The sequence below is a fragment of the Triticum urartu genome, chromosome 2 (assembly GCF_003073215.2).
Source record: "Triticum urartu cultivar G1812 chromosome 2, Tu2.1, whole genome shotgun sequence".
NCBI lineage: Eukaryota > Viridiplantae > Streptophyta > Magnoliopsida > Poales > Poaceae > Triticum > Triticum urartu.
In genome coordinates this window covers 664607237-664628368 of record NC_053023.1, presented here as the reverse complement: position 1 = coordinate 664628368, position 21132 = coordinate 664607237, and the positions used below count along the sequence as shown (strand labels likewise).

The following is a 21132-nucleotide window of genomic DNA, read 5'->3' as shown; positions in this document are numbered from 1 at the left end:
AGCATGGTTTTTGGACTACCAGTAGCGTAGGTTCCCACGCTACTGCTATGACGCTACATCTATTTTTTAGCAGTAGCGTGTGTTTTACCCCACGCTACAGCTAAAAAGTTAGTAGTAGCGCGCGTAACCCACGCTACTACTATTCCTAAGTACTAGTAGAATGCCCTTCTTTCCCCACGCTACTGCTAAGTAATTGAAAATTAAAAAAAAGTTAGATGCAATATTTATGGATGGAAATCAAGACACATCTAGTGCAAAGGTCACAGAACCATCTTAGCACTTGCAGCGTTTATGTATACAACATTGAAAATCTGAACTCAAAGAAATCATGAGATCCCATTTATATATCAGATGCACACAACCATCACGAAAGGTGGGTACCTTCCCTAGCGTCCCACCACCAACCTAACCAGACCACTTTTCTAAATGTATCTACCAAGGAGTCGAGGTCCTTCACCTTGGCAACCTCCAGACGGTGGCATCGAGGTCCTCCGCCTCGGCAACCTCCTGACGGTGGCGTCAAGGTCCTCCAACTCGTCGACCTCTGGCGTCACAATCACCTGGACAATCATCTATGTGACGCAGTCGCCGGGCTTCATGGTGAAGTCCGTCTCTGAGTTGTTGAAGAGCACGATGCCCACCGGGTGCGGTAGTCCGTGACGATCACCCCTGCGCCCATGTCGGGAAAGTGAAAACTGCTTGTTAGTTCTTGTCCTTGTGTAGATCCGGTAGGGTATTTTCTTCATTTATCAATCTCTTTTAGTCTTTTATGAATCTTTGAAACGGAAACACACCTACTAAATGCATACCCTAGCTATACGTGTTCATGCTATCTTGTTCAACATTCTGTTCAACATTTATTGTTGCATGGATAGGGAAATAGACAACCAAGGACTTCAGAAAATCAATTCCCATTGTTTTTTCAAAACAGGGAATAGGCAAAGTCTATTTTGAATTTTGATATTCCATGCCAACTTCAAGTATATATGCTACCATGTAATCTTGGAACGTGGATCAAAATGAGATTTCAGGCTTTGTCAACCTTACCATGATCAGTACTAAATTCTCTAGGCTGCTCAACCTTTCCTTGTAGGGATCATTTCTTTCACCTAGTATCTCGTTGTTAAGTTTGGGAAGAAACCTGCTTACGTTCAGATAGTCATCCATATCCTGAAGAAAAACACAGTATACATTTTCAGTGACTCACAATATATCATTGAATATTGCTCTGGTTTACTCTAAGAATAATTGTTAAAGATCACCCAATGTTTTCTTACAATCTTCCACTCTGTGAAGTAGAAGTAAAAACTGAAACCGAAAAACTGAGTGATTTCTATTAACAAGACATCGCCTATGTAATATTGTATTGAAACGGACAAACTGAAATATTAGACCAATCTTATTATCTACTGAACACCGACCCTCACTTGTTAATCTTGTTCAGATGTTCACTTACTACACATCTAAACATCTACATACAGCTACAAACAAGCTTCTGATGACCAAACATATTTTTTCATCAATTAGATTTACATGGCACATTTTTCCCCATCAGTTAGCTACAAGACTCTACATACATACAGGCAAAGCAATTTCACCAAGAATCAACTCCTTGCATATATAATGAATTAATTTTCCGTATTATTCTGAATGACAATTTTATAAAAAACAAAAACTACTTTATTTTGAGGTTGTACTTGCAAGTTACATATACTATTCATAAATAAAAAGAAACAGCAGGTGCAGTGTTGTACTTGCAACACAAGCAGAGCACTGAAGCTCAAAATGGAAAACCACTTGGCCAATAGCAAGAAGACAGGGGTAGTTATGAATGACCATTTAATATTGTAGGACACAGAGAACTCCCAACAGAACCCTCAGTCGTTGAACAAATTTAATTCTAAATAAAAGGAATACACATTTATGCAGTATGAGATCATGTTAATTGGTTGCAAGACTGAAGATGGCCCAATGCTAGTGCCATCAGAACTGAGCTATTCAAATTCAGGATACTGAAATGTGAAAACAGGGTGCAGATTACTACTATCCATGGTGGAAAGTAAAAGGGACCCAATATATAACTTAAATACAACCTAGTTAGTTAGTGGAGCTTAATTCATCAGCCACATTAGTACGGACATTACGAATTGCCATAAGCAAAGCAGCAGCTACCTGCGGGGCTAATAAGCAGTTGATACGCCACAACAATACATACAGATTGCGCGGACACAAACATTGGTCCATCCACGATATGATTAGAAAGTTAGTAGCATAATGCAGCAAGCATGCTTACTAACTTAGTAGCCACCAGCACAATATTCTGCCGCTTATAATATAAATTTGATTATAACAAGAGGAGAAGAGGGGTGAGAAGAGTTGCCTGGCGACAGGATTAGCTGGTCCGGCAATAGGGAACTTCAAATACTCAGTATCCCATTCAATTTTGACTACTCATGAATTTTGTGGCATCAAATGTGTCAAGCTAAAAAATCATAAAGAAGCTATACTATGATAACCCAAGCTGACTGCAATTTGTGAAATCACAAATAGCATTAGTTGACATAAAAAATAAGACAAAAGCTTTGTGCTGATCACAATTTAACTTCATTTTAAAATCCCAGTCACCTTCATTTGTTCACCCATGCCCTTTATCAGCAGCTCAGCTGCCACTAAGTCAACGCCACACCTTTTGTGGTCCAGGCTATCTATCCTATAACAGTGCATGACTGAATTCATGACACAAAGTAGTTACAGAACAATGAAAGAATGTCGAAACACATAAACAAGAATTGGCATTTCTTGCTTCCTTAAGAAGGTTTGCCATAAACATAGCTGAGCTAATTAAGGTAAATTAGAGTATTGTTATTTGTAAAATAAAAAATGCCATTGCATCTCATTTAAGTAAAATTCAGCTCTAAGTATTGCACTCCTACATTATACAGTGGATAAACATACATTGAGAACCTGAACAACTAAAAATACAACATCTATTATATACAGGAAGAACAATGCATAAATAAGTGTCTATGAATAATTAAAAAAACTTCAATGTAAATTACTATTTCTGATAAATAAATGAAGATAAAAAGCAGCAGCAGGTGCAAGCTAACCTAATTAAAGATTCAGTTTTCTCCTCTCTGAAGATAAAAAAGTTTCAGTTTGGTTGTGACACCTAACGCCATTAATTCAGGCAGAGCATGAGAGGGAGAGAGGGACCTTGAAGAGTAGGAAGAAGCAGACCCGCAGGAGCAGTGGTCTTCTCTTCACTTGTAGGTGGAGCCCTGTGCATGACCCCCATGGAGAAGAGAACAAGAATGGAGCCCTGCTGCCCTGTGCGTGAGGAATCAAGGAAATCAGGGAAGGTAATCCAAGATGGTCAAGGAAATCAAGGATGGAGCCCTACTGCCCTGCTACCTTGGCTTGACGATTTGCAGGTCCGCTCCATCCACTGGGCCATCTCCGTCGAGGTCGTGGCGGATGGATCTGACCTACACGGCCGATCTTCCTCCCGCTTGCCTTGTCTTCCCTAGTGATGAGATGGGGGAAGGAGGAGACGGTGTGGGAGGCGTCCATGGAAGAGATGGATCCATGGGCAAAGGGAGAGAAAGTGTGGGGATGGTGGCCGGCGGCGATGGGGAAGAAGGCGCAACATGGCACCGAGGTTGGATCTGGATCAGAGTAGGGAGGAAGGGGGGAGAGAGAACTGTTGGAAATATGCCCTGGAGGCAATAATAAATTGGTTATTATTATATTTCCTTGTTCATGATAATCGTTTATTATCCATGCTAGAAATTGTATTGATAGGAAACTCAGATACATGTGTGGATACATAGACAACACCATGTCCCTAGTAAGCCTTTAGTTGACTAGCTCGTTGATCAATAGATGGTTACGTTTCCTGACCATGGACATTGGATGTCGTTGATAACGGGATCACATCATTAGGAGAATGATATGATGGACGAGACTCAATCCTAAGCCTAGCACAAAGATCGTGTAGTTCGTATGCTAAAACTTTTCTAATGTCAAGTATCATTTCCTTAGACCATGAGATTGTGCAACTCCCGGATACCGTAGGAGTGCTTTGGGTGTGCCAAACGTCACAACGTAACTGGGTGGCTATAAAGGTTCACTACATGTATCTCCGAAAGTGTCTGTTGGGTTGGCACGAATCGAGACTGGAATTTGTCACTCCATATAACGGAGAGGTATCTCTGGGCCCACTCGGTAGGACATCATCATAATGTGCACAATCTGATCAAGGAGTTGATCACGGGATGATGTGTTACGGAACGAGTAAAGAGAGTTGCCGGTAACGAGATTGAACAAGGTATTGGGATACCGACGATCGAATCTCGGGCAAGTATCGTACCGATAGACAAAGGGAATTGTATACGGGATTGATTGAATCCTTGACAGCGTGGTTCATCCGATGAGATCATCGTGGAGCATGTGGGAGCCAACATGGGTATCCAGATCCCGCTGTTGGTTATTGACCGGAGAGTTGTCTCGGCCATGTTTGCATGACTCCCGAGCCCGTAGGGTCTACACACTTAAGGTTCGATGACGCTAGGGTTATAGGGAATAGATATACGTGGTTACTGAATGTTGTTCGAAGTCCCGGATGAGATCCCGGACGTTACGAGGAGTTCCGTAATGGTCCGGAGGTAAAGATTTATATATGGGAAGTCATCATACGGTCACCGGAATAATTCGGGGGTCACCGGTATTGTACCGGGACCACTGGAGGGGTTCCGGGGGTCCACCGGGAGGGTCCACCTGCCCCGGAGGGCCCTATGGGCTGTGTGTGGAGAGGGACCAACCCCTTAGTGGGCTGGGCGCCTCCCCCCTAGGGCCCATGCCCCTAGGGTTTGGGGGAACCCTAAAAGGGGGCGCCCCCCTTGCCTTGGGGGGCAAGGCAACCCCCCTGGCCGCCGCCCCCTCCTCAGATTGGATCTGAGGGGGCCGGCCCCCTCTCCCTTGCCCCTATATATATGTGGGGGTGGGAGGGCAGCCGCACCCAAGTTCTGGCTGCCCTCCCCCTCTCCCAAGTCCTCCTCCTCTCCCGCGGTGCTTGGTGAAGCCCTGCAGGATTGCCACGCTCCTCCTTCACCACCACGCCGTCGTGCTGCTACTGGATGGAGTCTTCCCCAACCTCTCCTTCTCCCCTTGCTGGATCAAGGCGTAGGAGACGTCACCGGGCAGCACGTGTGTTGAACGCGGAGGCGCCGTGGTTCGGCACTTAGATCGGAATCAACCACGATCTGAATCGCTACGAGTACGACTCCTTCATCCGCGTTCTTGCAACGCTTCCGCTTAGCGATCTACAAGGGTATGTAGATGCACTCTCCTTCCCCTCGTTGCTAGATTACTCCATAGATTTGTTGGAAATATGCCCTAGAGGCAATAATAAAAGCATTATTATTATATTTCCTTGTTCATGATAATTGTCTTTATTCATGCTATAATTGTGTTATCCGGAAATCGTAATACATGTGTGAATAATAGACACCAACATGTCCCTAGTAAGCCTCTAGTTGACTAGCTCGTTGATCAACAGATAGTCATGGTTTCCTGACTATGGACATTGGATGTCATTGATAACGAGATCACATCATTAGTAGAATGATGTGATGGACAAGACCCAATCCTAAACATAGCACAAGGTCGTATAGTTCGTTTGCTAGAGTTTTCCAATGTCAAGTATCCTTTTCCTTAGACCATGAGATCGTGTAACTCCCGGATACCGTAGGAGTGCTTTGGGTATGCCAAACGTCACAACGTAACTGGGTGACTATAAAGGTACTACGGGTATCTCCGAAAGTGTCTGTTGGGTTGACATGGATCAAGACTGGGATTTGTCACTCCGTATGACGGAGAGGTATCACTGGGCCCACTCGGTAATGCATCATCATAATGAGCTCAAAGTGACCAAGTGTCTGGTCACGGGATCATGCATTACGGTACGAGTAAAGTGACTTGCCGGTAACGAGATTGAACGAGGTATTGGGATACCGACGATCGAATCTCGGGCAAGTAACATACCGATTGACAAAGGGAATTGTATACGGGGTTGCTTGAATCCTCGACATCGTGGTTCATCCGATGAGATCATCGAGGAGCATGTGGGAGCCAACATGGGTATCCAGATCCCGCTGTTGGTTATTGACCGGAGCTGTCTCGGTCATGTCTACATGTCTCCCGAACCCGTAGGGTCTACACACTTAAGGTTCGGTGACGCTAGGGTTGTAGGGATATGTATATGCAGTAACCCGAATGTTGTTCGGAGTCCCGGATGAGATCCCGGACGTCACGAGGAGTTCCGAATGGTCCGGAGGTAAAGAATTATATATAGGAAGTGCTATTGGCCATCGGGACAAGTTCAAGGAGGGAAGAGTCCCAAGGGGAAGGCACCTCCTAGGTGCCTTGGGGAGGAGGGATTCCTCCCCTTGGCCGCACCCCCTAGGAGATTAGATCTCCTAGGGCCGGCGCCCCCCCTTGGCCCTCCTATATATAGTGGGGAGATGGAGGACTTCTTACCTTGATCTTTGGTGCCTCCCTCTCCCTCTCCAACACTCCTCCTCCTCCATAGTGCTTGGCGAAGCCCTGCCGGAGTACTGCAGCTCCATCAACACCACGCCGTCGTGCTGCTGCTGGAGCCATCTCCCTCAACCTCTCCTTCCCCCTTGCTGGATCAAGAAGAAGGATACGTTACGTTGACCGTACGTGTGTTGAACGCGGAGGTGTCGTCCGTTCGGCGCTAGGATCTCCGGTGATTTGGATCACGTCGAGTACGCCTTCCTCATCCCCGTTCTTTGAACGCTTCCGCTCGTGATCTACAAAGGTATGTAGATGCAATCCAATCACTCGTTGCTAGATGAACTCCTAGATGGATCTTGGTGAAACCGTAGGAAATTTTTTGTTTTCTGCAACGTTCCCCAACAGTGGCATCATGAGCTAGGTCTATGCGTAGTTCTCTTGCACGAGTAGAACACAATTTGTTGTGGGCATTGATGTTGTCAACTTTCTTGCCGCTACTAGTCTTATCTTGCTTCAACGGTATTGTGGGATGAAGCGGCCCGGACCAACCTTACACGTACGCTTACGTGAGACCGGTTCCACCGACTAACATGCACAAGTTGCATAAGGTGGCTGTCGGGTGTCTGTCTCTCCTACTTTAGTTGGAGCGGATTCGATGAAAAGGGTCCTTATGAAGGGTAAATAGAAGTTGACAAATCACGTTGTGGCTTTCACGTAGGTGAGAAAACGTTCTTGCTAGAACCCTACTTCAGCCACGTAAAACTTGCAACAACAATTAGAGGACGTCTAACTTGTTTTTGCAGCAAGTGCTTTGTGATATGATATGGCCAAAGTTGTGATGAATGATGAATGATCTATATGTGATGTATGAGATGTTCATGCTATTGTAATAGGAATCACGACTTGCATGTCGATGAGTATGACAACCGGCAGGAGCCATAGGAGTTGTCTATATTTTTTGTATGACCTGCGTGTCATTGAGAAACGCCATGTAAATTACTTCACTTTATTGCTAAACGCGTTAGCCATAGTAGTAGAAGTAATAGTTGGCGAGCAACTTCATGGAGACATGACGATGGAGATCATGATGATGGAGATCATGGTGTCATGCCGGTGACAAGATGATCATGGAGCCCCAAGATGGAGATCAAAGGAGCTATGTGATATTGGCCATATCATGTCACTATTATTATTTGATTGCATGTGATGTTTATCATGTTTTTGCATCTTGTTTGCTTAGAACGACGGTAGTAAATAAGACGATCCCTCATAATAATTTCAAGAAAGTGTTCCCCCTAACTGTGCACCTTTGCGACAGTTCGTTGTTTCGAAGCACCACGTGATGATCGGGTGTGATAGATTCTAACGTTCACATACAACGGGTGTAAGACAGATTTACACATGCAAAACACTTAGGTTGACTTGACGAGCCTAGCATGTACAGACATGGCCTCGGAACACAGAAGACCGAAAGGTCGAGCATGAGTCGTACAGAAGATACGATCAACATGAAGATGTTCACCGACGTTGACTAGTCCGTCTCATGTGATGATCGGACATGGCCTAGTTAACTCGGATCATGTTATACTTAGATGACTGGAGGGATGTCTATCTAAGTGGGAGTTCATTGAATAATTTGATTAGATGAACTTAATTACCATGAACTTAGTCTAAAATCTTTAAAATATGTCTTGTAGATCAAATGGCCAACGTAGTCCTCAACTTCAACGCGTTCCTAGAGAAAACCAAGCTGAAAGACGATGGCAGCAACTACACGGACTGGGTCCGGAACCTGAGGATCATCCTCATAGCTGCCAAGAAAGATTATGTCCTACAAGCACCGCTAGGTGACGCACCTGTTCTCCCTGCATAACAAGACGTTATGAACGCTTGGCAGGCACGTACCGATGACTACTCCCTCGTTCAGTGCGGCATGCTTTACAGCTTAGAGTCGGGGCTTCAAAAGCGTTTTGAGAGACACGGAGCATATGAGATGTTCGAAGAGCTGAAAATGGTTTTCCAAGCTCATGCCCGGGTCGAGAGATATGAAGTCTCCGACAAATTCTTCAGCTGTAAGATGGAGGAAAATAATTCTGTCAGTGAGCACATACTCACAATGTTTGGGTTACATAACCGCTTGACTCAGCTGGGAGTTAATCTCTCGGATGACGCGGTCATTGACAGAATCCTCCAGTCGCTTCCACCGAGCTACAAGAGCTTTGTGATGAACTTCAATATGCAGGGGATGGAAAAGACCATTCCTGAAGTATTTGCAATGCTGAAATCAGCAGATGTAGAAGTCAAAAAGGAACATCAAGTGTTGATGGTGAATAAAACCACTAAGTTCAAGAAAGGCAAGGGTAAGAAAACCTTCAAGAAAGACGGCAAGGGAGTTGCCGCGCCCGGCAAACAAGCTGCCGGGAAGAAGCCAAAGAATGGACCCAAGCCCGAGACTCAGTGCTTTTATTGCAAGGAAAGTGGTCACTGGAAGCGGAACTGCCCCAAATACTTAGCGGACAAGAAGGCCGGCAAAACGAAAGGTATATGTGATATACATGTAATTGATGTGTACCTTACCAGTATTCGTAGTAGCTCCTGGGTATTTGATACCGGTGCAGTTGCTCACATTTGTAACTCAAAGCAGGAGCTGCGGAATAAGCGGAGACTGGCGAAGGACGAGGTGACGATGCGCGTCGGGAATGGTTCCAAGGTCGATGTGATCGCCGTCGGCATGCTACCTCTACATTTACCTACGGGATTAGTTTTGAACCTCAATAATTGTTATTTAGTGCCAAGTTTGAGCATGAACATTGTATCAGGATCCCGTTTAATTCGAGATGGCTACTCATTTAAATCCGAGAATAATGGTTGTTCTATTTATATGAGAGATATGTTTTATGGTCATGCTCCGATGGTGAATGGTTTATTCTTAATGAATCTTGAGCGTAATGCTACACATGTTCATAGTGTGAGTACCAAAAGATGTAAGATTGATAATGATAGTCCCACATACTTGTGGCACTGCCGCCTTGGTCACATAGGTGTCAAACGCATGAAGAAGCTCCATGCTGATGGACTTTTAGAGTCTCTTGATTACGAATCATTTGACACATGCGAACCATGCCTCATGGGTAAAATGACCAAGACTCCGTTCTCAGGAACAATGGAGCGAGCAACCAACTTATTGGAAATCATACATACTGATGTGTGCGGTCCAATGAGTGTTGAGGCTCGCGGTGGCTATCGTTATGTTCTCACCCTCACTGATGACTTGAGTAGATATGGGTATGTCTACTTAATGAAACACAAGTCTAAGACCTTTGAAAAGTTCAAGGAATTTCAGAGTGAGGTTGAGAATCAACGTGACAGAAAAATCAAGTTCCTACGATCAGATCGTGGAGGAGAATACTTGAGTCACGAGTTTGGCACACACTTAAGAAAATGTGGAATAGTTTCACAGCTCACGCCGCCTGGAACACCTCAGCGTAATGGTGTGTCCGAACGTCGTAATCGCACTCTATTAGATATGGTGCGATCTATGATGTCTCTTGCCGATTTACCGCTATCTTTTTGGGGCTATGCTTTAGAGACTGCCGCATTCACTTTAAATAGGGCTCCGTTGAAATCCGTTGAGACGACACCGTTTGAATTATGGTTTGGGAAGAAACCTAAGCTGTCGTTTCTAAAATTTTAGGGATGCGATGCTTATGTCAAGAAACTTCAACCTCAAAAGCTCGAACCCAAATCGGAAAAATGCGTCTTCATAGGATACCCTAAAGAAACTATTGGGTATACCTTCTACCTCAGATCCGAAGGCAAGATTTTTGTTGCCAAGAATGGATCCTTTCTAGAGAAGGAGTTTCTCTCGAAAGAAGTAAGTGGGAGGAAAGTAGAACTTGATGAAGTATTACCTCTTGAACCGGAAAATGGCGCAGCTCAAGAAAATGTTCCTGAGGTGCCTGCACCGACTAGAGAGGAAGTTAATGATGATGATCAAGATACTTCTGATCAAGCTCCTACTGAAATTCAAAGGTCCACAAGGACACGTTCCGCACCAGAGTGGTACGGCAACCCTGTCTTGGAAATTATGTTGTTAGACAACGGTGAACCTTCGAACTATGAAGAAGCGATGGCGGGCCCGGATTCCGACAAATGGCTAGAAGCCATGAAATCCGAGATAGGATCCATGTATGAAAACGAAGTATGGACTTTGACTGACTTGCCCGTAGAGCGGCGAGCCATAGAAAATAACTGGATCTTTAAGAACAAGACAGACGCGGATGGTAATGTGATCATCTATAAAGCTCCGCTTGTCGCTAAGGGTTATCGACAAGTTCAAGGGGTTGACTACGATGAGACTTTCTCACCGGTAGCGAAGCTGAAGTCCGTCCGAATCATGTTAGCGATTGCCGCATTCTATGATTATGAAATATGGCAAATGGACGTCAAAACGACATTCCTTAATGGTTTCCTTAAGGAAGAATTGTATATGATGCAGCCGGAAGGTTTTGTCGATCCTAAGTATGCTGACAAGGTGTGCAAGCTCCAACGCTCGATTTATGGGCTGGTGCAAGCATCTCGGTGTTGGAACATTCGCTTTGATGAGATGATCAAAGCGTTCGGGTTTACACAGACTTATGGAGAAGCCTGCGTTTACAAGAAAGTGAGTGGGAGCTCTGTAGCATTTCTCATATTATATGTAGATGACATACTTTTGATGGGAAATGATATAGAGCTTTTGGACAGCATCAAGGCCTACTTGAATAAGAGTTTTTCAATGAAGGACCTTGGAGAAGCTGCTTATATATTAGGCATCAAGATCTATAGAGACAGATCAAGACGCCTCATAGGTCTTTCGCAAAGCACATACCTTGATAAGATATTGAAGAAGTTCAATATGGATCAGTCTAAGAAGGGGTTCTTGCCTATGTTGCAAGGTGTGAAATTGAGCTCGGCTCAATGTTCGACCATGGCAGAAGATATAGAAGAGATGAGTGTCATCCCCTATGCCTCAGCCATAAGTTCTATTATGTATGCCATGCTGTGTACCAGACCTGATGTAAACCTTGCCGTAAGTTTGGTAGGAAGGTACCAAAGTAATCCCGGCAAGGAACACTGGACAGCGGTCAAGAATATCCTGAAGTACCTGAAAAGGACTAAGAAAATGTTTCTCGTTTATGGAGGTGACAAAGAGCTCGTCGTAAAGGGTTACGTCGACGCTAGCTTCGACACAGATCTGGATGACTCTAAGTCACAAAGCGGATACGTGTATATTTTGAATGGTGGGGCAGTAAGCTGGTGCAGTTGCAAGCAGAGCGTCGTGGCGGGATCTACATGTGAAGCGGAGTACATGGCAGCCTCGGAGGCAACGCATGAAGCAATTTGGGTGAAGGAGTTCATCACCGACCTAGGAGTCATACCCAATGCGTCGGGGCCGATCAAGCTCTTCTGTGACAACACTGGAGCTATTGCTCTTGCCAAGGAGCCCAGGTTTCACAAGAAGACAAGGCACATCAAGCGTCGCTTCAACTCCATTCGTGAAAATGTTCAAAATGGAGACATAGATATTTGTAAAGTACATACAGTCCTGAATGTAGCAGATCCGTTGACTAAACCTCTCCCTAGAGCAAAACATGATCAGCACCAGAATTCCATGGGTGTTCGATTCATCACAATGTAACTAGATTATTGACTCTAGTGCAAGTGGGAGACTGTTGGAAATATGCCCTAGAGGCAATAATAAAAGCATTATTATTATATTTCCTTGTTCATGATAATTGTCTTTATTCATGCTATAATTGTGTTATCCGGAAATCGTAATACATGTGTGAATAATAGACACCAACATGTCCCTAGTAAGCCTCTAGTTGACTAGCTCGTTGATCAACAGATAGTCATGGTTTCCTGACTATGGACATTGGATGTCATTGATAACGAGATCACATCATTAGGAGAATGATGTGATGGACAAGACCCAATCCTAAACATAGCACAAGGTCGTATAGTTCATTTGCTAGAGTTTTCCAATGTCAAGTATCCTTTCCTTAGACCATGAGATCGTGTAACTCCTGGATACCGTAGGAGTGCTTTGGGTGTGCCAAACGTCACAACGTAACTGGGTGACTATAAAGGTATACTACGGGTATCTCCGAAAGTGTCTGTTGGGTTGACACGGATCAAGACTGGGATTTGTCACTCCGTATGACGGAGAGGTATCACTGGGCCCACTCGGTAATGCATCATCATAATGAGCTCAAAGTGACCAAGTGTCTGGTCACGGGATCATGCATTACGGTACGAGTAAAGTGACTTGCTGGTAACGAGATTGAACGAGGTATTGGGATACCGACGATCGGATCTCGGGCAAGTAACATACCGATTGACAAAGGGAATTGTATACGGGGTTGATTGAATCCTCGACATCGTGGTTCATCAGATGAGATCATCGAGAAGCATGTGGGAGCCAACATGGGTATCCAGATCCCGCTGTTGGTTATTGACCGGAGAATGATCTCGGTCATGTCTACATGTCTCCCGAACCCGTAGGGTCTACACACTTAAGGTTCGGTGATGCTAGGATTGTAGGGATATGTATATGCAGTAACCCTAATGTTGTTCGGAGTCCCGGATGAGATCCCGGACGTCACGAGGAGTTCCGGAATGGTCCAGAGGTAAAGAATTATATATAGGAAGTGCTATTTCGGGCATCGGGGGTTTCAAGGAGGGAAGAGTCCCAAAGGGGGAAGGCACCCCTAGGTGCCTTGGGGAGGAGGGATTCCTCCCCTTGGCCGCACCCCCCTAGGAGATTAGATCTCCTAGGGTACCTTGATCTTTGGTGCCTCCCTCTCCCTCTCCAACACATCCTCCTCCTCCATAGTGCTTGGCGAAGCCCTGCCGGAGTACTGCAGCTCCATCAACACCACGCCGTCGTGCTGCTGCTGGAGCCATCTCCCTCAACCTCTCCTTCCCCCTTGCTGGATCAAGAAGAAGGAGACGTTACGCTGACCGTACGTGTGTTGAACGCGGAGGTGCCGTCCGTTCGGCGCTAGGATCTCCGGTGATTTGGATCACGTCGAGTACGCCTTCCTCATCCCCGTTCTTTGAACGCTTCCGCGCGTGATCTACAAAGGTATGTAGATGCAATCCGATCACTCGTTGCTAGATGAACTCCTAGATGGATCTTGGTGAAACCGTAGGAAATTTGTTTTCTGCAACGTTACTCCATACAGATTGATCTTGGTGATGCGTAGAAAATTTTAAATTTCTGCTACGATCCCCAACAGTGGCATCATGAGCTAGGTCTATGCGTAGTTTCTATGCACGAGTAGAACACAAAGCAGTTGTGGGCGTCGATATTGTCAATTTACTTGCCGTTACTAGTCTTATCTTGATTCGGCGGCATCGTGGGATGAAGCGGCCCGGACCGACCTTACACGTACGCTTACGTGAGACTGGTTCCACCGACTGACATGCACTAGTTGCATAAGGTGGCTAGGGTGTCTGTCTCTCCTCCCACTTTAGTCGGATCGGATTCGATGAAAAGGGTCCTTATGAAGGGTAAACAGAAATTGGCATATCATGTTGTGGTTTTCGCGTAGGTAAGAAACGTTCTTGCTAGAAACCTATAGCAGCCACGTAAAAACTTGCAACAACAATTAGAGGATGTCTAACTTGTTTTTGCAGCATATGCCTTGTGATGTGATATGGCCAAAAGGATGTGATGAATGATATATGTGATGTATGAGATTGATCATGTTCTTGTAATAGGAATCACGACTTGCATGTCGATGAGTATGACAACCGGCAGGAGCCATAGGAGTTGTCTTAATTCATTTATGACATGCGTGTCAACATAAACGTCATGTGATTACTTTACTTTATTGCTAAAGCGTTAGCCATAGTAGTAGAAGTAATAGATGACGAGACAACTTCAAGAAGACACGATGATGGAGATCATGGTGTCATGCCGGTGACAACGATGATCATGGAGCCCCGAAGATGGAGATCAAAAGGAGCAAAATGATATTGGCCATATCATGTCACTATTTGATTGCATGTGATGTTTATCATGTTTTACATATTATTTGCTTAGAACAACGGTAGCTTAAATAAGATGATCCCTCACTAAAATTTCAAGAAAAGTGTTCCCCCTAACTGTGCACCGTTGCGAAGGTTCGTTGTTTCGAAGCACCACGTGGTGATCGGGTGTGATAGATTCTAACGTTCGAATACAACAGGTGTTGACGAGCCTAGCATGTACAGACATGGCCTCGGAACACATGCGAAACACTTAGGTTGACTTAACGAGCCTAGCATGTACAGACATGGCCTCGGAACACGGAAGACCGAAAGGTCAAACATGAGTCGTATAGAAGATACGATCAACATGAGATGTTCACCGTTGATGACTTGTCCGTCTCACGTGATGATCGGACACGGCCTAGTCAATTCGGATCATGTTTCACTTAGATGACTAGAGGGATGTCTATCTGAGTGGGAGTTCATTAAATAATTTGATTAGATGAACTCAATTATCATGAACATAGTCTAAATTGTCTTTGCAAATATGTTGTAGATAAATAGCTCACGTTGTAGCTCCCTATTTCAATACGCTCCTAGAGAAAGATTAAGTTGAAAGATATTGTAAGCAATGATGCAGACTAGGTCCGTAGTTCGAGGAGTGTCCTCACTGCTACACAGAAGGCTTACGTCTTTGATGCACCGCTCGATGTGCAAACCCCTACAACGTCGTCTGTGGATGTTGTGAACACCTGACAGACACATCCTGATGACTACTTGATAGTTTAGTGCACCATACTTTACGGCTTAGAATCGGGATTCCAATGACGTTTTGAACGCCATAGAACATATGAGATGTTCCAAGGGCTGAAATTGGGATTTCAGGCTCATGCCCGTGTTGAGAGGTGTGAGACCTCTGACAAGTTCTTTTGCCAACAAGATGGAGGAGAATAGCTCAGCTAGTGAGCATGTGCTCAGAATGTCTGGGTGCTACAATCACTTAAATCAAGTGGGAGTTAAACTTCCAGATAAGATAGTGATTGATAGAGTTCTCTAGCCACTATCACTAAGCTACTAGATCTTCGTGATGAACTATGACATGCAAGGGATGGAATTGATCCCGGAGCTGTTCACGGTGCTTAAGACCGCAAAAGGTAGAAATCAAGAAGGAGCATCAAGTGTTGATGGTTTAACAAGACCACTGGTTTCAAGAAGGGCAAGGGCTAGAAGGGAAACTTCTTGGATGGCAAACCAGTTGCCGCTCCAGTGAAGGAACCCAATGTTGAACCCAAACCTGAGACTAAGTGCTTCTATTGTAAGGGGAACGGTCACTGGTAGCGGAATTACCCCAAATGCATGGTAGATAAGAAGGCTGGCAACTTCAACAAAGTATATACGTGTTATTAATGTGTACCTCACTAATACTCCTGGTAGCACCTGGGTATTGGATACCGGTTCAGTTGCTATTATTGGTGACTTGAAGCAAAAGCTACGGACTAAACGGAGACTGGCTAAGGGCAAGGTGACGATGTGTGTTGGAAGTGTTTCCAAAGTTGATGAGATCACCATCGCATGCTCCATCTGCCTTCGGAATTAGTATTGAACCTAGATAAAAGTTATCAGGTGTCTACGTTGAGCATGAATATGATTAGATCATGTTCATTGCAATACGGTTATTCATTTAAGTTAGAGAATAATGGTTATTCTATTTACATGAATAATACCTTTCATGGTCATGCACCCTATGTGAATGGTTCATTGAATCTCCGTCGTAGTAATACACATGTTCATGCCAAAAGATGTAGAGATAATAATGATAGTACCACTTTCTCGTGGCACTGCCGCTTAGGTCATATTGGAGTAAGATGCATGAAGAAACTCCATGTCGATGGATGTTTGGAGTCACTTGATTTTGAATCGCTTGACACATGCGAGCCATGCCTCATGGGCAGGATGACTAAGACCCCGTTTTCAGGTACAATGAAACGGGCAAGTGACTTGTTGGAAATCATACATACCGATGCGTGTGATCCAATGAGAATTGAAGCGTGTGGTGGATATCGCTATTTTCTCATCTTCACTGACGATTTGAGTAGATATAGGTACATTTACTTAGTGAAGCACAAGTCTGGAACGTTTGAAAAGTTCAAGCGATTTCAGAGTGAAGTTAAGAACCATCATAACAAGAAGATCAAATTCCTACGATCTGATCGATGAGAATTTCTGAGTTATGAGTTTGGCAATCACTTAAGACATTGTGGAATTGTTTCACAGTTGAAGCCACCTGGAACACCACAGGGTAATGGTGTGTCCGGACGTCGTAATCGAACCTTATGAGATATGGTGCGATCTATGATGTCTCTTACCGATCTACCGTTTTTCATTTTGAGGTTATGCGTTAGAGACAGCTGCATTCACTTTAGATAGGACACCATCTAAGTCCGTTGAGATGATGTCATGTGAACATTGGTTTGGCAAGAAACCAAAGTTTTCGTTTCTTAATGTTTGGGCTGCGATGCTTAAGGCTTCAGCCGGAGAAGCTCGAACCCAAAAGCGGACAAACACATCTTCATAGAATACCCAAAGGTGACAGTTGGGTATACCTTCTATCTCAAATCCGAGGGCAAATTGTTTGTCACTAATAACGGGTCCTTTCTCGAGAAGGAGTTTCTCTCGAAAGAATTGAGTGGGAGGAAGATAGAACTTGATGAGGTTGTCGAACCTTTGTTTCAACCAGAGAGTGATGCAACACAGAAAGATGTTTTTCTGTGGCGCCTATGTCTGCTGAAGAGGAAGTTAATGATAGTGATCATGAAGCTTTGGATCAAGTTGCTATCGAACCTCGTAGGTCGACAAGGATATGTACTACTCCTGAGTGGTACGGTAATCCTGTCTTAGATATCATGTTGTTCGACAACAATGAACCTACGAGCTATGGAGAAGCGATGGTGGGCCCGTATTCCGACAAATGGTTAGAAGCCATGAAATCTGAGATAGGATCCATATATCAGAACAAAGTATGGACTTTGGTGGACTTGCCCGATGATCGGCAAGCCATTGAGATAAATGGATCTTTAAGAAGAAGACGGACGTGGGCGGTAATGTTACCGTCTATGAAGCTCGACTTGTGGCAAAAAGGTCTTTCACAAGTTCAAGGAGTTGACTACGATGAGATTTTCTCACCCATAGCGATGCTTAAGTCCGTCGGAATCATGTTAGCATTAGCTGTATTTTTCAATTATGAAATTTGACAGATGGATGTCAAAACAAGTTTTCTTACCAGTTTCCGTAAGAAAAGTTTGTATGTGATACAATAAAAGGTTTTGTCGATCCTAAGGATGCTAAAAGGTATGCTAGCTCCAGCAATCCTTCTATGGACTAGAGCAAGCATCTTGGAGTCAGAATACATGCTTTGATAGAGTGATCAAAGCTTTTAGGTTTATACAATGTTTGCTAGAAACTTGTATTTACAAGAAAGTGAGTGGGAGCACTACAACATTTCTCATAAGTATATGTGGATGACATATTGTAGATCCGAAATAATGTAGAATTTCTGGAAAGCATAAACGGTTGTTTGAAGAGTGTTTTTCAAAGGAAGACTTGGATAAAGCTGCTTACATATTGGGCATCAAGATCTATAGAGATAGATCAAGACGCCTGATGATACTTTCAAAGAACGCACACCTTGACATGTTTTTGAAGGAGTTCAAAATAGATCAGTCAAAGAAGGGGTTCTTACCTGAGTTGTAAGGTGTGAAGTTGAGTAAGACTCAAAGATTGACCACGGCAGAAGAAAGAGGAAGGATGAAGGTCGTCCCCTATGCTCTTGTCATAGGCCCTATACAGTATGCCATGCTGAGTACCGCACCTGATGTGTGCCTTGCCACATGTCTGGCAAGAGGGTACAAAGGTGATCTAGGACTGGATCACCAGATAGTGGTCAAAATTATCCTTAGAGGAATAAGGAAATGTTTCTCGGTTATGGAGGTGATAAAGAGTTCGACGTAAAGAGTTACGTCGATGCAAGCCTAACACCTATCCGGATAGCTCTGAGTAGAGATACCGGATACGTATAATGGAGCAACAATTTGGAATAGCTCCAAGTGGAACGTGGTAGCAGCATCTACGATATGACATAAAGTTTTGCGAAATACATAGGGATCTGAATATGGCAAGACCCATTGACTACAACCTCTCTCACAAGCATAACATGATCAAACCCAGAACTCATTGAGTGTTAATCACATAGTGATGTGAACTAGATTATTGAGTCTAGTAAACTCTTTGGATGTTGGTCACATGGCGATGTGACTAGTGAGTGTTAATCACATAGAGATGTGAACTAGATTATTGACTCTAGTGCAAGTGGGAGACTGTTGGAAATATGCCCTAGAGGCAATAATAAATTGGTTATTATTATATTTCCTTGTTCATGATAATCGTTTATTATCCATGCTAGAATTGTATTGATAGGAAACTCAGATACATGTGTGGATACATAGACAACACCATGTCCCTAGTAAGCCTCTAGTTGATTAGCTCGTTGATCAATAGATGGTTACGGTTTCCTGACCATGGACATTGGATGTCATTGATAATGGGATCACATCATTAGGAGAATGATGTGATGGACGAGACCCAATCCTAAGCCTAGCACAAAGATCGTGTAGTTCGTATGCTAAAGCTTTTCTAATGTCAAGTATCATTTCCTTAGACCATGAGATTGTGCAACTCCCGGATACCGTAGGAGTGCTTTGGGTGTACCAAACATCACAACGTAACTGGGTGGCTATAAAGGTTCACTACAGGTATCTCCGAAAGTGTCTGTTGGGTTGGCACGAATTGAGACTGGAATTTGTCACTCCATGTAACGGAGAGGTATCTCTGGGCCCACTCAGTTGGACATCATCATAATGTGCACAATGTGATCAAGGAGTTGATCACGGGATGATGTGTTACGTAACGAGTAAAGAGAGTTGCCGGTAACAAGATTGAACAAGGTATCGGGATACCGACGATCGAATCTCGGGCAAGTATCGTACCGATAGACAAAGGGAATTGTATACAGGATTGATTGAATCCTTGACATCGTGGTTCATCCGATGAGATCATCGTGGAGCATGTGGGAGCCAACATGGGTATCCAGATCCCGCTGTTGGTTATTGACCGGAGAGTTGTCTCGGCCATGTTTGCATGACTCCCGAGCCCGTAGGGTCTACACACTTAAGGTTCAATGACGCTAGGGTTATAGGGAATAGATATACGTGGTTACTGAATGTTGTTCGGAGTCCCGGATGAGATCCCGGACGTCACGAGGAGTTCCGGAATGGTCCGGAGGTAAAGATTTATATATGGGAAGTCATCATACGGTCATCGGAATAATTCGGGGGTCACCGGTATTGTACCGGGACCACTGGAGGGGTTCCGGGGGTCCACCGGGAGGGTCCACCTGCCCCGGAGGGCCCTATGGGCTGTGTGTGGAGAGGGACCAGCCCCTTAGTGGGCTGGGCGCCTCCCCCTAGGGCCCATGCGCCTAGGGTTTGGGGGAACCCTAAAAGGGGGGCGCTCCCCTTGCCTTGGGGGGCAAGGCAACCCCCCTGGCCGCCGCCCCCTCCTCAGATTGGATCTGAGGGGGCCGGCCCCCTCTCCCTTGCCCCTATATATATGTGGGGGTGGGAGGGCAGCCGCACCCAAGTTCTGGCGCTGCCCTCCCCCTCTCCCAAGTCCTCCTCCTCTCCCGCGGTGCTTGGTGAAGCCCTGCAGGATTGCCACGCTCCTCCTTCACCACCACGCCGTCGTGCTGCTACTGGATGGAGTCTTCCCCAACCTCTCCTTCTCCCCTTGCTGGATCAAGGCGTAGGAGACGTCACCGGGCAGCACGTGTGTTGAACGCGGAGGCGCCGTGGTTCGGCACTTAGATCGGAATCAACCACGATCTGAATCGCTACGAGTACGACTCCTTCATCCGCGTTCTTGCAACGCTTCCGCTTAGCGATCTACAAGGGTATGTAGATGCACTCTCCTTCCCCTCGTTGCTAGATTACTCCATAGATTGATCTTGGTGATGCACAGAAAATTTTAAATTTCTGCTACGATCCCCAACAAGAACGTGACGAGGGAGAGAGGGGGACAAGGGAGACAGGCAGGTGTGGTGCGCTTACTTGTAGCGCATGTCGGTGAACCGCACTATAACTAAGTTTGTAGTGGTAGCGCGGTCTCGGGAACACACGCTACTACTATGGCCAGTCCCGAGGGCATGACGAGAACCACTTAGTAGTAGTGCGGCTAGACAAAACCAACGCTACTGCTAAGTTATACCGGTAGCGTGTTTGGTACCCAGCGCTACTGGTAATTACCAGTAGCGTGGTGGCCCAAACAGATATGGCCTCAGAACACTAAGACCGAAAGGCCGAGCGTGAATCATAGAGTAGATATGATCAACATAGTGATGTTCACCATTGAAAACTACTCCATCTCACGTGATGAACAGACATGGTTTAGTTGATTTGGATCACGTGATCACTTAGATGATTAGAGGGATGTCTATCTAAGTGGGAGTTCTTAAGCAATATG

General features: G+C 44.9%; 1 protein-coding gene across 2 annotated transcripts; it reads right to left on the bottom strand.

The window, feature by feature from the left end:
• Positions 1 to 249: 249 nt before the first annotated feature.
• LOC125539567 lies at positions 250 to 3698 on the bottom strand. Of its 2 annotated transcripts, XM_048703056.1 has the most exons (4): positions 3415 to 3698; positions 3217 to 3330; positions 1048 to 1170; positions 250 to 669 (listed from the first exon to the last, which is right to left on the bottom strand). In XM_048703056.1, exons 1-4 carry the CDS (start codon positions 3571 to 3573, stop codon positions 664 to 666), a joined length of 402 nt encoding a protein of 133 aa, XP_048559013.1. In that variant the 5' UTR covers positions 3574 to 3698; the 3' UTR covers positions 250 to 663. The 2 variants fall into 2 exon arrangements, with proteins under 2 accessions (XP_048559013.1, XP_048559012.1); XM_048703055.1 differs by lacking the exon at positions 250 to 669 and having other exon boundaries at positions 676 to 1170.
• Between the last annotated feature and the right edge of the window lie 17434 nt (positions 3699 to 21132).